Source organism: Protopterus annectens, chromosome 8.part0, assembly GCF_019279795.1.
Source record: "Protopterus annectens isolate FY-2018-M chromosome 8.part0, PAN1.0, whole genome shotgun sequence".
NCBI classification, from domain to species: Eukaryota; Metazoa; Chordata; order Ceratodontiformes; family Protopteridae; genus Protopterus; species Protopterus annectens.
The window spans coordinates 1,828,350,255-1,828,366,044 of NC_056741.1; the positions used below are offsets into that span (position 1 = coordinate 1,828,350,255).

The window sequence follows — 15,790 nt, forward strand, 5'->3', positions numbered from 1 at the left end:
TACCTAAAGAGCGTATGGTCACAGCATTGCCACAGTCTGGACACAATGATTCCACTGACTCCCTGCCTCCAAAGAGAATTCCTTTGGTGGCCCAGGATTTGTGCTTTAAACGAAGGGGAATCCCTTTCGTCTGCCTCAACCTTCTCCGATCATAACCATGGACGCTTCGGATTATGCTTGGGGAGCTCATTTTCTAGACATTTGCCAGCAGGGCTCTTGGACAAAGAAGCATCTTCCCTGGCACATCAACTTGAAGGAAATGTTGGCAGTCCAAAATGCTCTTCTAGCCTTCCAGAATAATTTGAAACCAGGGCCTCTTCTGATTCGTACAGACAACACCACAGTCATGTGGTACATAAACAAGCAAGGGGGCTCTCACTCTTACCCCCTTTGCAGACTAGCCATGAGTTTATGGGACACAGCCCTAAATCTGAATCTGCATATTCAAGCTCAATTCATTCCAGGAAAACAGAACCTCTTAGCAGACAGCCTAAGCAGAAACCTGTCAGATCCTCACAAATGGATGCTGGACCCAAACTTGTTCAGCAGGATTACCGCAGTTTGGGGTTGTCCTCAGATCTGTTTGCATCCCATCTCAGTCATCAGTTGCCTCTCTTTTTTGCACCAGGTCCTTCCACAAAACAGTGTGGAAAGTGGATGCCCTGTCATTCAGCTGGAGGAATCTTTCGGGATATGCCTTCCCTCCTCTTCCTCTTCTGCCTCGGGTGTTACTGAAAATAAAACAGGACAAACCAAAGATTTTCATTTTGATAGCTCCAAATTGGCCAAGGCAGTTGTGGTATCCAACTTTGAAAAACCTATTCTTGGAACCTCCATGGATTCTACCTCTGATCCCTTCCCTTCTGTCCCAGCATCAGGGTCAGATGCTTCACTCTCAAATCAAGACTCTGTGCCTGGAAGCTTGGCTCTACAAGGGCCTTTGATTCCTTCTTCTCTTCCCAAACAAGTTTTGGATGTTCTTTTAGAAGCAAGGCGGCCTAGCACTAGAAAATCTTATGCTTCTAAATGGAAAAGATTTTGTGTTTGGATGCAGGATCGAGGTTCAGATCCTCTTTTGCCTGATATTTCTTCCATTTTGCTTTACCTTTCAGACCTTCTGCTTAAAGGCCTCTCCTTTTCATCCATCAAAATCCATGCTTCTGCTATCTCGGCTCATTTCAACACTGATCCTCCCATCTTTTCTCACCAGGTGGTGAGACAATTTTTGAGAGGAGCTAAGAATTTAAGACCTCCCAGAACTCCTCCTGTTCCTGCTTGGGATCTTAATTATGTCTTGGAGAAACTTACCTTGCCTCCTTTTGAGCCTACTGGGGCTTTGGATATCAAGTTCTTATCCTGGAAAACAGCTATCTTATTAGCATTAACTTCTGCTAGAAGGGTTTCAGAGTTACAAGCTCTCATGGCTGTGGAACCATATCTTATCTTCCACCAAGACAGAGTTTCATTGAGGACCAATCCTACATTTATGCCTAAGGTGATTTCTAAAGTGGCTCTAAATCAGACTATTCACCTTCCTACCTTCTTTCCAAATCCTCAAAATAAAGGGGAAAGGATCTTACATTCATTGGACGTACACAGACAACTACGATTTTACCTGGACAAGACTAAAGAGGTCAGGAAATCTGATCAATTGCTTATCTCTTATGCCTCCAGTTCTCTAGGCAAGGCTGTTTCTAAGCAAACTATTTCCAAATGGATTGCTCATGGAATAAGGTTTTGTTACTCTCACTATGGGAAACAGATTCCAGGTATTGTTAGAAGTCATTCTACTAGAGCAGCTGCCACTTCAGCAGCTTTTCTCAGAGGAGTTCCTACCAAGGACATTTTGGAAGCTGCCACTTGGAGTTCAGTGCATACTTTTTCCAAGCACTATAATCTCCCTTTGTATTCTAAGTCTAGGGCAGGCTTTGCCTCTGCTGTTTTGCAGGGCCTTCTAGCTGCCCCTTCTGCATATAAGCTCATTCACAGCTTTGGGATTCCACCCTCCAGTTATGACTGCAACAGTGAAACACAAAGAACATAGTACAGTTGTGTACACCTACCATAAATGTAGATGTTAGAGTGTCTTCACTGTTGCAGTTGGTGTTTCCCTCCCACCAATCCCCTCTATTTTTTACTTGGTCTCTATTCCACTTCCTTTGTGGTGTATTTGTGTTTCTATTTGGACACCTTTTGGTTTCTTTGTTGGGGGCTTCTGACATCTGGGGCAAGAAAGGCTGGAGAAGATGGCGTCGGCTGTCAGCTTTATACCTCTACGATCTGACGTCAGGGTTCTTGCTGGTACAGCTGACGCCGGACCCAGACTTTGGAATTCTGGCCGACCTCGGGCTGCCTGCCGGCAGGAGCACCCTACAGTTATGACTGCAACAGTGAAGACACTCTAACATCTACATTTATGGTAGGTGTACACAACTGTACTTTGTCAAAACATTTTTTCTTTTTGTTATCCTGAGATAAGTAGGGACTGCATAGGCATTCTTACAAGAGCTGTCGAAAGTTCTGGTTAACCAAATTGTATACAGGTGTATGATCCATTATCCAAGGATCCGTAGACTGCTGGTTTGAGTACAAGTCATTTTATTGACACAGGAACTACTGATAATACCTGGAATAAGATGGTTACTTAGGAGGGACATAACTTGAACATTCTGACTACTGTTAAAGTGATGAATTAGTGATGGTAATTGATTATCCACCACTGTGGTTTCTTGGTTAGCTGTTAAAGTTTTTGTTTTATGTTGGGTTCCTATGTTTATTTGATCTGCATATTTCTTTGTGTGTTGCTTTAGTATATCCTGAAGTGTGTGCCATTGTAGGAATGTAATCATTACTGCATTTTAAGTACAGTAAAAGTTCTGTAGTGTTTTTTTTTTTTTTTTTGGTTGTCACCATCTGCTTTATATAATCAGATTGTCATGTCTGATCTCTGACTATACACTGAAGATGCTGAATGGAGTCTTTCTTATTGGGCAGTGTGCAAACTGTACTGACTGCATTTAGGCAGTATTTGTATAACAGAAGCATGTTGGCTGAATTCCTTATGGTTTTAACGTGAACTTTTTGCTCTTGTTTGCATTTTCCATGATGACAGTGATCATAAAGATTACTGCTGTATCAGTGCTGCTTGTACAGGAGATTTGCTGAAATATTCTTTGTCCAACTCCTATACAGACTTCAAGCTTTCCTCAGACTTTTGTGGTGAGTGTAATTTGTTCCTGTACAACCTTTAACTGACATTCGGTATAAAGGGGACTGTGACTACAGTGATGATTTAAGATCACATTCAGTCAGTCCTAAGGCAGTCCTAACTGTCGTCAGTATTGTCGTACAAAGTATAAGGCTACTGGCGGTCTGACGCGGCGTGTTTTGCGCATGGTCCGTCAGGCAGTAAGCAGGCCTTGTGCTAAGCAGTTATTTACGCATGGTCTGCATGGAAGAGGTATTTCGGTCCGAGAAGGTAGCAGTATTTTTTGTGGGAATGGTTTATGGGAAATTTTTCGAAGCTTTTGTTTCCGACCTGCCTTAGTTTGTAACCTTATTTCTTTATTTGACTTGTTTTCTATTTAGAAAAGTTCAGAACTGTGTTAGAAATGTATTTCCATTGTGTATGTTGTGGGCTGTATATACCTTGCTTAGATTGTGTAATACTTTGTTGGCTATGCTAGATAAAGCCATTTGCTGGTACAGTTTAAGGAAAATTTGTGCATGCACTAGTTTTTGGGAGCGTTATAATTAGGATGAGCCGTCGGATCGAGTATAAGAAAAACATCAGTTGGAAAAGTAAAGTAATTTCGACCTAGGGTTTAAGAACCGTCTGTCGGGGAGGTAAGAACGCCGGTGACTCGGTAGGTCTCAGGAGGGTTCCTGAAGTTCCCAGAGGTCAGGGAGAGCCTTTGTTCTTACAGATGTGGCCCAGGCCAGGGTGGAAGTCCTCTGAAGTCTTCCTCCTGGGTAGCAGTTCTCCCCTCCTTCTTCCAGGGCTTCTGCCCTGCTCCACTGTAGGCCCTCCTTCCTTAAGGAGGTTAGTCTTCCCCTTTAGGTCAGGGCCTACTTCAATGGCTGAGCTCCTTAGTTCTTCAGAGGGGGTCTCTTCTAGTGGGGCCGGGGTTTGCCCTAATAAGGCCTTATTCTGACCGGTTGAGCTAGAGAGTTTTTGACCGGTGGTTCTAACCATTCGAGGGACTTTTGAGAGTGAGAACCTGAGCTTTCTGGGTCATTCTGAGACTGAAGGTCAAGATTTCTCTGATTCCCTCCTCTTTTTTTTTCCTTTTTATTCCGCTGTTCCATGAGAGGGCATTTTTAAATGGGAAAGGTTCAGATTTTGAGGCATTTTTTTGGGAAGGCTTTTTTTTCCTGATTCTCTTTTTTAATATACCCCTTTTTATACCCTCTCCTTCATATAATGTAGAGGATGTTTTTGTAGAGAGGATGTCCCTGAGGATTCTTTGCCTCCCTGTCCAAATAAACCGGACAGGTATAATTGCCTGAGGCTCCCCTAAGTATCATTGAGTCCTAGGGCCGACCAATAAGGCGACAGGCATTATCCCTGGGCCGGGCTTCTGTTTCTGTTAAGACTCCCTGATAAAGAGGCAGAACCTGTTTGTGATGGGATAAAAGGTGGCAGGCTCTTCCCTTTAAAAAATCCTGGCTGGGGTTATAAGTTCCATGACTTCTTTGATAAAATTAAATTGGGCTTTTGAATTGCTGTCTTCACATGATGCTCTAGGAAGGTATTGAGTGTAAAAATTGGGATGCTTGGTAGATAGCTGGAACAGTATTGGCATTTACTTTGTTTGTGGTCGTGCTGCTGTACAGGCCTCTTGAGGGTATGCTGTGCAGGTTTTGTTCTTTACATGGCTCTTCTGGCAAGCAGATCAGTTGGCTGGAACATGTGTGGTACAAGTTTTAGATGGGGTTTTATTTAGCTGAACATGGTATTTGGGTACCTTTTAGACCTTTTTAAAAGAAAATGGAATTTGGTGGGCTAAGTGGGGGCCCAATTTGTTGGAAAAATTGCAGTTTAGATTCTCTGCAGTCTAGACTGCAGTGGCCACCACTAAGGGAACACAAAAGTGATTCTAGAATGGGGCTAGAAGAGGGTGGACTTATCCTTCTTAGCATTCTCAGTCATTCTTTTTAATTCTAGTGGCAGGGGATTCATTACTGATCTTTTAGGCCTAGAACAGGTCCACAGCCCAGTCCAAGCAGACCCAGGGACAGACCTTTTCAGGTAAAGCAGACCCAATGACTTGCCTGAGCCAAGGCCTTCTCCCTGCAGCTGGCAAAGAAAACTGGAAGGTTGGCACCCACTTTTCAAAACTGGCTGGACCTCATTCACCCAAGACAGATGGGTATTGGATATCATTCACCATGGTTAAAAGGTTGCATTCCATATGCTGCCTCAAAAGAGTATCACAGCAAATTTTTCTACAACAAACCAGATAGGGCAGAAGCCATTCATTGTTGTTGCACGTAAGGCCAGAAGGGACTTCACTTTTATTCTAAGGGCGGATTTTATTCAAAAGGGGAACCGTGGAGACCAAAGGACGCCCTCAGAACTTATTTAGATTGTTTGGACTCAAAACTTATCAAAATGTTGGCCCCACAGCAGCTTTTACGTCTGCTGGGCACTTATTTGGATGGTCACTTTAGATGAAGATCACTGCTTACCTTTTCCTTCTGCTGGGGGAAGATTGCAGGAAGCATCTACTATCAATCTCAGTTGCTCGGTATATCTTCTCTGCTCGATTATCAGTTCAAGTTTGCTACGCCGAGTATTTCTAAAGTTCAGGTCTCCAGTTGTCTCTTTTCAAGCTTTGTGGAAGCTTTAGAATCTAAAAGGACTACAAAAAAATCTATACAGTCTTGGCGCTTCAGAAGAATGGGCTTACAAAGCAATGGGAATATGTATGTGTCTTCAGTGAATAACTGAAGCTAATTCTGTGAGCGAATCAGAATCTGGAAATAAATAGTGTGAGAGAGATTAGGCCAGACATGTGTGCCTTCTGGGACAGGCTTATTGAATGGCCTTTCCAGATGGCAGCAACCACCAAAAGAGTCAACCCAACTACAAAATCAGTTCTTCTCTGTAATTAGGACACTCCTTCTCTATTCCAACTTCAAGGGACTCCATTTCAAACATCTTTCTTCATGGGTTCTTTAATTCCAAACTTTCCCATGGCCAAACTAGTAAATAGCTGGGCACTGTATGGACCAACAAATGTAGGATCTGGACACTGTCATTCAAAGGATATGGACACATTCGAAAATTTTTGTGACACAAAAGGAATTTATGCTGTGACCGAGTCAAGGAATGTCACCCACAAACTCCAGCTGTGTCAGATTCCATGACAGATGTCAGATTCATGGCTTAGGGGCTACAAGACTTGGAAGTCAGCATCTAGATGAAAGTGACCTGGAGACAGTAGCCTGCCAGACTACAGCATCTACATATCAACATGAAGTGGTCTTTTGAGTTCTTTCTGAGGTTGATTCTTCCAAGGCAGGTGTTGATTCTAATCAACAAGTGTTGTATCACAGGGCAGACAACACACATGGGTGTTCCTTTATCTCAAGCAATGGGCTCATTCAATGATTTTGTGGAACAACGCTCTTTTTTGGAGACTAACAGTCGCTTACAGCAGAGCAGAGAAGCAAGCACTCTGCCAGGAGTGTGTTAAGCACAGCAAATCCTTGGAGAGGCAAAATCATGGATCCTTCATGAAAAACAAAAATTGTCATGTTTCAAAAATTGACAGTGTCATGGAACCAAAGACACTCCAGTCATCAATCTTTCTTACTACCACCAGCTGCCAAAGTTTTGCACATCACGTTTCTTCCACACAGCTCACCTAAAAGATGTTCTTTTCGTTCTTTTGTCCTGGATTTCACCTCTTCTTTCTCCACCCTTCTCACTCTCCAAGGTCAGACAAGACAAAGGTTCAGAAATTCAAGCCCAAGGATCCAACACTACTACCAGATTGGCCTCGCTTGTATGGGAGATCTGATAAAGCGAATGGATAAGACAATTTCCATGGCCTTTACCTCAATTCCCAATTTCTTTATGTCAGATTTATCAAGCTTCCTCTCTCTCTACAACAGCCTGGCACTTTCATCTACAGCCCACAGCACTTCATTTTCCAGAACAGCATTTTCTCAACTTCCCCACAGCTTTTTTCAGTGAGTATGGAAAAAAGCCCAAGAGAAAAATGAAAGAATTTTTTATGCAGGAAAAAAATTGGATTTTTTTTTTATTGGAGAGGCCCTATTTTGAGTGTGGCTTTTCAATTGGATATTGAGCTATTGTCTTTCATTTCTCTTTCTCTTACATTAAGAGCAATTGTGCAAGCGGTTCATCTTCTGCTATGATTTTGACCATTCATTGTTTTCTTCAGATTTGTTCCCACAATTTCTTCCATAGCTTTGATAAAAGACTAAGAAGAGCTCCAACTCCTGAAGAAGACCTCAATTTACTCTCACTGCTCCTAACCTTTATTTCGACCTGAGCCTTTACTTGGAGCAACCTTGATATACTTGTCTGTCTGCTGAGTACTGCTTTGTTTGCCATTACTTGCAGAAGGGGTTCTTTTCTACAGGCCCATATGGCGATGAATTTGATTTTTATTTTCTTAAAGGATAGGAATTATTCATTTGATACTAAATCAACCCATTTTTAACTACAGGTGGTTTCTAGTGTGGCTTTAAACTTGGCTTTTCATTACCTTACCTTTTTATTCATTTGCCAAAATAAGGAAATCCTTTAAATTTACAAAGATTGCTCTTTTTTATTTTACAGGCAGTAAGGCAGCCAGGATATTTCTCACTAGGATTTAGGCAGTCTCAGCAGTTGTTTGTTTCTTTTGCTTTGGGTTCTCAGGGCAAGCCTGTGTCACTACAAACTATATCTAAGTGGATTGGGTTTTGTTTTCCATTACATACACAGGAGATTCCAGCTGAGATTCCAGCTCATTCCAGGCCTAGGGCACTAGGGCTACTGCCACTTTTCTAAGGGATTTCTAAGGGGGATATTTTGAGGCAGCTACTTGGAGGCTAGTGCATACTTTCTCAGTGCATACTACCTCCAAGCTCACCTTCCTCTCTATTCTAAGTCTTTGGCTGCTTTGCTGCTGCTTGCCTGGGCTGTGTTGCAGCTCCTGCTTCATTATAGCTTATCCTTTATGTTTTAGCCCTCCTCCTTACACACCTCTGCTTTGGGATTTACAGGTGAGCAGACTGACTGCAGCGATGACATACATAATAGGCATTGTAAGCTTGCCTACCATGGTAGATGTTGAGTCTGCCCTTTTCCTCCCTCCTTCCTCTGTGTTTAGGGGTGGGGGTGTGGGTGGGTGATGTATTTTTTGTACATTTATATATATTTGTTACATATTTTAGGTGTTTAGGTGTTTTTTTTTTTTTTGTTTTGGCCTTTTCTATCTAGGGTCTCTTTCTGGGACAAGAAAAGAGAAAAAATATATGATCGGGTCACGGTCATGATTTGTTTGTACCCGCCCTCCCTGATGTCATGTGGAACTGGACATATGACCAACGTCAACTTTTATTTAATTATTCTGGGACCAGGGGGACTACCTACCTAATGTAGGACTGCAGCAATGTGGATCTTCGAACATCTACATTTATGGTAGGTACAAAACTGTACTTTTTCTTTTTTCTTTTTCTGTATTGTAGGCATGTAAATAGTGGTGGTCTGTCATCAGCATTTGGATGACTTCAGGAAGAATGAAATTAAGGATTCAGGGGCAAAGAATGTGAGGCCCAGAAGCCCTGTGACATTGGTACAGGAAAAGATTTGCCTGATACCCCTCCTGGCCCTTGTCGATCCTTTATTGCATTCCTAATTAGCCTAACCATTCTAGAGGCAAATGAATGCAGAATGTACTTGAGAATCTAGGGGAGGTTTTGATGTACTCAGGGCAGCCCATCATTCCCATGCAACTGCCAGGAGGCATCAATCCACTTAAATTCTGACTGCTGTATGTCAGTTAAGTAAGTCAGCATTTGTTGTTTGTAGTCTGGAAAGGCTATTAAAGTTTTCACAAGCCCAGACTTGTTCAGATATTGTGTTCTGTTGGCAGGGGATGCCCAAAGTTTGTCCATTTGTTTGTACATTTGCTCGGCGCCTTTTCTTAATGGAAATGTTCTGAAAATTATGGTGGTATTAGGAAGGGGGTATTATCCCTAAACCTGCTCAGTCCTCCAGTTTGGAGTTAGTCCACCACTTCAGATGAGAAAGTAGTTTCCATTGTCCAACAGAAAGAAGATGGACTTTTATAAGGTGGCATGTAGTATACTTGTAGCAGATATATTCTCTGCCTAAGGAGATGTCATTTGGTGATGCACTGCATTTAATGGCAAAGTGTTTTAATGTGGCTTCAAAGAAGTGTGGAAGATCAGAAGAACCCAAGCTGCTTGGCGTTTATAGATTTAATAAATATTCCAAGACCATTATGTCTTACGAGAATTCTCGCCTTGCCATTCCCATCCCTCATGCTGCACTTCCTTTCTCCAGGAGGGCCATAACTTTGTAAAGTTTTGGTAACCTTGCCGTCATCATCTAGATTTTATTTAAAAAGAAGATAAAGGGTTGTACTGTAGTGGAAATTTTATTCCAGACGTTTGGGAGATGCTGGGTTATAAACCTGAAAATCCTCTGCTTTCTAGCATCTCCCTCCACCTGGTCAGTAATGGGATTACTTCCCACCTTGTTTACTTCTTCCTGTCTGTCTTCCTCCCTCTTCATTGACTGGCAGGTAGACAGCTGGTTCCACCTAATCTATTACAGGTAGGTAAATAGATTGCTAGTATTGTTACAAACTAAAATCCATGGCCCACTTGCCTTTCATGGAAGTCTAGACCTAAGTGGTCTAGACTGTTTGTAGGCTTCTGAGCCCCCAAGCCTTTCCGTTTCGGAGGGAAGCCTTCTAGCTTAATTTTGTTTCTTACAACTAGCCAGTTTTCTAGTTTCAGCACTCAAATCTGTTTCTTTGAACTCAGCACTTTGGTCAGAACTCATTGTAAGCACTAAATAAATTGCAAATTACTACAGTACTCAACTTTCCGTACTTGTCTAGAGAAAAGCAGTTTTTAGTACTTAATAAATAAGTACCTATCCAGGCATGTCTAAGGGTCGGCTCCCTGTGATTTCTCCTGTCTACCTGATAAATCTGGGCATCTTGGGGCAATGCAGCAATTGCCTCATGTACACAGACAACCCTCTCCTCCTACCACCCAACACTACAACTTGTGAGAGATGCACTTTTATATTGCCAAACTGGAAGCAAAGCTCTCTTCACCCAAGACTGGACTAGACAGTCGAGGAGAAGGTAAACACTTGCACCACAACACACTCATCACATAGTCCCTCAACCTACACCACCAAAACACACACACAGAAACACAAAACACACACCTACATTTGCGGAGGCTCTCAGTAAAAACCTGCCCAAGCATCGGGGACTTTCAAAGCAGAAACGCAAGCAAACTCCACCCCCCCAACACAACCCAAATGACACATAGCCCACAAACTCAGTGTGCCACTCAACTACAGCCCATAAGCCATAACAACGTACCCAACACTCTAGTCATAGGTGACTCTATAGTCAGACACACTGATGTTCCACTCACCAGGTTAAACAAGGAGAAGTTACTATCAGCTGCTTGTCTGGTACCAGGATCCGCCACAACACACGCACTCAGGTCACTCCACAAGTACAAATATGACACTGTCATTGTCTATGTTGGTGTGAATGACCTAAGATGTACCTCCCTGGACTACATGAAAAGAGACATGGAGGAGCTCTCCGATCTTGTAGCCTAGGCAGGTATGACCCTGGTCCCTGAGTAGCATCCTGCCATCACCCAGAGTGATGCCACAGTACAAGGACAAAATGATTGACTTCAACAATTGGCTAAGCTTCTGGTGTCATTCTAAGGGAGTCCAGTATTTGTCTGCCTGGGACGACATGATTGACAGACCATGATGCTTTGCCAGAGATGGCTTGCACCTGTCGCCCTTGGGATTCTGAATACTGGCTAAGGCTCTTGCCACCCCTATAGTGCCTTTTTTAGGCAAGGTTCAAATGACAAATTCACCACCGTAACAGGTACAAGCAAGCAAAATCTGAGGGTAATGCTACTCAGTGCTAGAAGTCTAAACCTCAAAATGCACTCACTGGAGGCACTCCTTAAAATGGAGAACATCGACATCTGTGCAGTGACAGAGACCTGGTTCAAAGCTCCAGAGAGCACCCCTGCATTACCAGGCTATAATTCATACCACACCTTTTGGCCACCTAACCCAGAACGAAGCACTAAAGGTGGAGGCGTGTCCATATTCATTAAGGATATCCACACCTCCAGGCTAGTTGAACAGCATAATGCATCCGAGATTATCCAAGTGCAACTAACTGTGGGCAAGACCACAGTCCAAATTGTAGCTTGCTACAGACCCCCCACCATGCCCCAGGATCCCCACTCCTCATTTCTTGATGCACTGGAAAGTATTAGGGTACAACCTAACACCCTAATAATGGGCGATTTCAACTACCCCACCATTAACTGGGAAAACTACTCGTGTACCAACTCTTTTTTGCTCAACGTTTTCTGGAATTCATAAATTCCAATGCCTTGTATCAACTTATTTACACCCCCACCAGGGGCAGTAATATCCTAGACCTGATCATTACCAACCTGGGCAACCGGTGTTTCACAGCAGAGGTCAATTCCTTGTTGGTCAGATCCGACCACAAGCTAATCACCCTAGACATCCACATCCCACCCCAAACCCAATTAGGGAAACCACCGTAAAAAACTTCGCAAAAGCCAACTTTACACTTCTTAAGACAGAAGTGGCAAACTTCATGACACCCATGCAGGCGGACAATAGACTTACGACTGCTGAATCCTACACAAATGCACTTTATAAGCACTTGCACAAGTGCATGGATCATGCCATCCCTAACAGAACCATGATGCTATCCTCCAAAAAAAAGGAAGCCAATCTGGTGGTCCCCTGCCATAAACAAACTCTGCAACAGAAGAAAACTGTTGCAAAAGAGTAAAATCCCATGACTGGAGGAACACCCTGGTCAACCTCAGTAAGAAGCTGAGATCCCTCATAAAATCCTCCAAAGCTAGTTACGAAAACAAAATTGCCACTGATTCTAAAGACAACAACAAAACATTCTATAGCTAGCTATGTCAAGAATCTCAATGGCAACACTCAGATCTGCTCTGAGTTACAGCACAATGGCACTAAATATACAGAACCAACTGATATTGCCAACATCCTGGCAGATAGGTTCAGTGCTAACTTTACCCCCTTCTCACCCCCTAGAGGGCCCATCTCTATACCGGAAGAATGCAAAGTTCCTGTAATCACGGCTGCACAGGTAAAAAAATACTCTGCAAAGCCAAGAACACAGCATCCATGGGACCTTTCAATATCCCAGGCTGCGTTCTACACGAACTACAGAATGAACTGGCACCCTACCTAAGTACCATGTTTAGTCATAGCTTTACCTCAGGCTTTGTGCCCACTGAATGGCGCACCGCGACTGTTATCCCACTCCACAAAGGGGGAGCCACGATGGATCCCAGGAACTACCGCCCCATTAGCCTGACGAGCGTGGTCTGCAAGGCCATGGAACGTATCCTCATGGAACTCATAAACAAAGACATTGGCAGTCTCCAAACTCTGGACCCTACCCAGTTTGGATTTGTAAAAGGCCGATCATGTCTCCTAAACCTGCTTGACTTCTTTGAAGCTGTCACCAAAGCCATAGATGAGGGTAAGGTGGTTCACACAGCTTATCTAGATCTCACCAAGGCTTTCGACACCATCCCCCACTCTGGAATTATAGATAAGCTCACTAAACTAGGTATAAATCCCTGTGTCAAAAGATGGGTTGCCAACTAGCTCATGGACAAAACCCACACTGTGAAAGTAGCAGACTCCAAATCCGACTTCAGGCAAGTGGAGTACCACAGGGTTCAGTCCTGGGTCCTCTCCTGTTTAGTATCTACTTCTCTGAAGTACAGGCTAACACAGAAGGTCTTTGGCTAACAAAGTTTGTAGATGACTGCAAACTAGGAGCTATAATCGAAACTCCTAACTATGTGGACAGACTACAAAAGGGCCTCAGTGAGACAGATGCCTAGTGTCAAAGCCATGGCGGGAAACTCAATGCCAAAAAGTGTATTGCCATCCCCTTTGGTAAAAACTCTGTACTTATGAACTTCCACATAGCTGGTAGTCTACTTAATGCCGAAAATGTGATGAGACCTTGGGACACAGGTGGACAGTAGTCTCTCCTTTTGATAATCACATTGCCACAGTGGTTAGGAAATCCTTCTACGTGGCTCACCTCATCACAGAAGGTTTCTCATCCAGAAAAAAGAGGTAATTGTTCCCCTCTACTCATCACTCATTAGACCCATTATAGAGTACAACGCTCCTTTTGGTATGTACCTCACAAGACATTTACAACAACTGGAAAGGCCACAGAAATACCTCACAAAGAGGATTACTGGCCTCAAACAGATGCCCTACGCAGACAGTCTCAAAAAAACTCCAGCTTTACTCCGTCGCATATCGCCTACTCGGAGGTGATCTCTGCTTAACATACAAAGCTATGTCAAACCCAGAGTTGTTGGACATGCACCACTTAAAGAAATCCCAATCCCTCCGAGCTACACGCTCTAGGGATCTAAACCTTATCACCACAATAAACAGAACATGCTGGAGGGATAGATTCCTGTCCCAGAGACTTCCCTTACTCTGGAACAGACTACTTATCTATGTCAAAACAGAGATTTTCCAAGCTGTGACTTCCTTTTTATGCAATATATAATAAATACAATTATTTAGCCAACCAACTAGTCAGTTCCTTAAAGTCCTATGTTCTTTAAAATAATGTTTGAAAATCTCGTACTAACAGTAAATAAAATATGTTAAAACATATAGTAGCTAAATTCAATCTTTGTTTGTAAAACCAATGAAAAAGTAGGAAATGTATATGTAAATACTATACACGTATTTCAAAATATAAAGGTCATCCTTAATAATAAACTATTTGTATAAAGATATGTAGAAATGTAAATATAAAATATAGGCATCCCAACTACACCACCCAGTAGTCTAAACTTTGACTTGTATTTGTACTTTCTCTTTGTTTTATAGTTTAGCAGCTCTCATCTTTAAAATGGGTACTTATAGATAGATGTTTATTGATTCCTGGATGCTTGTTAGTCTCTAACTTCAACTGCTACAAAAAGCTCCCTCACATCTGTCCTAGTCTCCCATGCACCACCCCTAGGGTCTGGATCTATCTTTTCCAAAACAAAAAATGTCCACTTGGAATTTTTACAATCCAATGTGTGCTTATACAGTGCATTGTTACTATCATGTGTCCTTGCAGCATTCATATGTTCATACACTCTCCTCTTTAATTTACGTGTGGGGAAGGGGATATGTGCAGCTTACAACTTTGTATGATGTTACATAGTTGTATTTCTTTGGTATTGCATAGGTAGTACGTGTGAGGATGAGAAGGGGCTGAAAGACCCAAAGAAAGCTACTAATGAGAAGAACTGTATTTGGGGGTTGTCATGCATTGGACAAATTTCCATAAAGTACCAAGGTGATAGTAAATGTCTTCATATCAACAAAGGAACTGCTGATGGTAAAGGTTCTGCTCAGGGTGATGTAACATGTGTAGGAGATAACCGAAGTGCCGTGTCTTCAATTGCAGTGACATCTCTTAAAATTTACTAATTATGGTAATTATGTTTAGCTATAGTTTCTTGGTTATTTATAAAAAATGTATTTATTTATTTATTGTTTTATAGTAGTCCATTTCCTGTGCTTTCTTATTTGACCTTTATATTCTTTTCTCCTAAGCTTGATCTTTAGGTTGTTTTTTTTACCGGAGTGTGCCACTGTAGGAATAATTTGGCTGTGTTCTAATTCATTGCTCATTACTCTGTATTTTGTTAGTTCTTGCCATCTGCCTAACATGATGATTTAATGTCATGTCTCTTCTCTGACTCTGTTACACTGAAGATGGCAAATGAAATCTGATTAGGCAGTGGCAGAAGATTGTGCTGATGAGATTTAGATGGTAGTGTTGTAATGAAGGCATGCTGGCAGAATCGCATGTGGTTTACAGTGACGTTTTTGTTCTTAGGTTAGTCCTCCTTGGAGGACTTAGTCATGAGGATTATTGTTGCAGTAGTGTTTTCGCAATTTGCTAAAATGTTGGTGGTCCAACTTCCAGTGAGTTCCAGAGCTTTCTTTTAGTATAAAGGGGGCTGCATCAAAATGAAGACCCCCCCCCCACACACACACACGCACTGAAGCTATAGATAGTGGTAGTCTGTCACCACTTCATTGACATCAGGAAGAACAAGGTCAAGTATTCAGTGTGGAAACCCTGTCATTTTTGCAGAGGCTTGTTATAGTGGTACTGGGGGGAGACACTTTCCGAGACTCCTCCAGTCCCCCTGTCTATCCTTGGTGGTTTTATGGCCTGGTGTAATGACATGTGGTGGCAGATGGATCCAGACGGTACTTGGCCAGGCCAGTCTTGATGTCTAGGCACTGCAAAGATGTCCATTTGCCTAGAATTTTGTGTGCTGGATTTCAGGTATGCGTGATGTGCTAAAAACATAGTAGTCAGTTATAAAACTGTTAGAAAATTTCATGTCCAGAGTTGTTCAAACATTACATTTTGTTGGCAAGATAGGCCTG

At 42.5% G+C, this 15,790-nt stretch overlaps 1 protein-coding gene and 1 non-coding gene across 2 annotated transcripts in view; both read left to right on the forward strand.

Moving 5' to 3' along the window:
- The window catches only part of SF3B3 (splicing factor 3b subunit 3), a 2,130,119-nt gene that overhangs the window by 101,296 nt on the left and 2,013,033 nt on the right, over positions 1 to 15,790 (forward strand). The window contains exons 11-12 of the mRNA XM_044079526.1: positions 2,869 to 2,902; positions 15,441 to 15,494. Of these exons, the coding sequence (XP_043935461.1) occupies positions 2,869 to 2,902; positions 15,441 to 15,494 (88 nt within the window). The remainder of the gene's footprint in view (positions 1 to 2,868; positions 2,903 to 15,440; positions 15,495 to 15,790) is intronic.
- Positions 15,048 to 15,129, forward strand: LOC122809915. Its single transcript, XR_006366020.1, has one exon. It is a non-coding gene; the product is annotated as a small nucleolar RNA SNORD111 (small nucleolar RNA).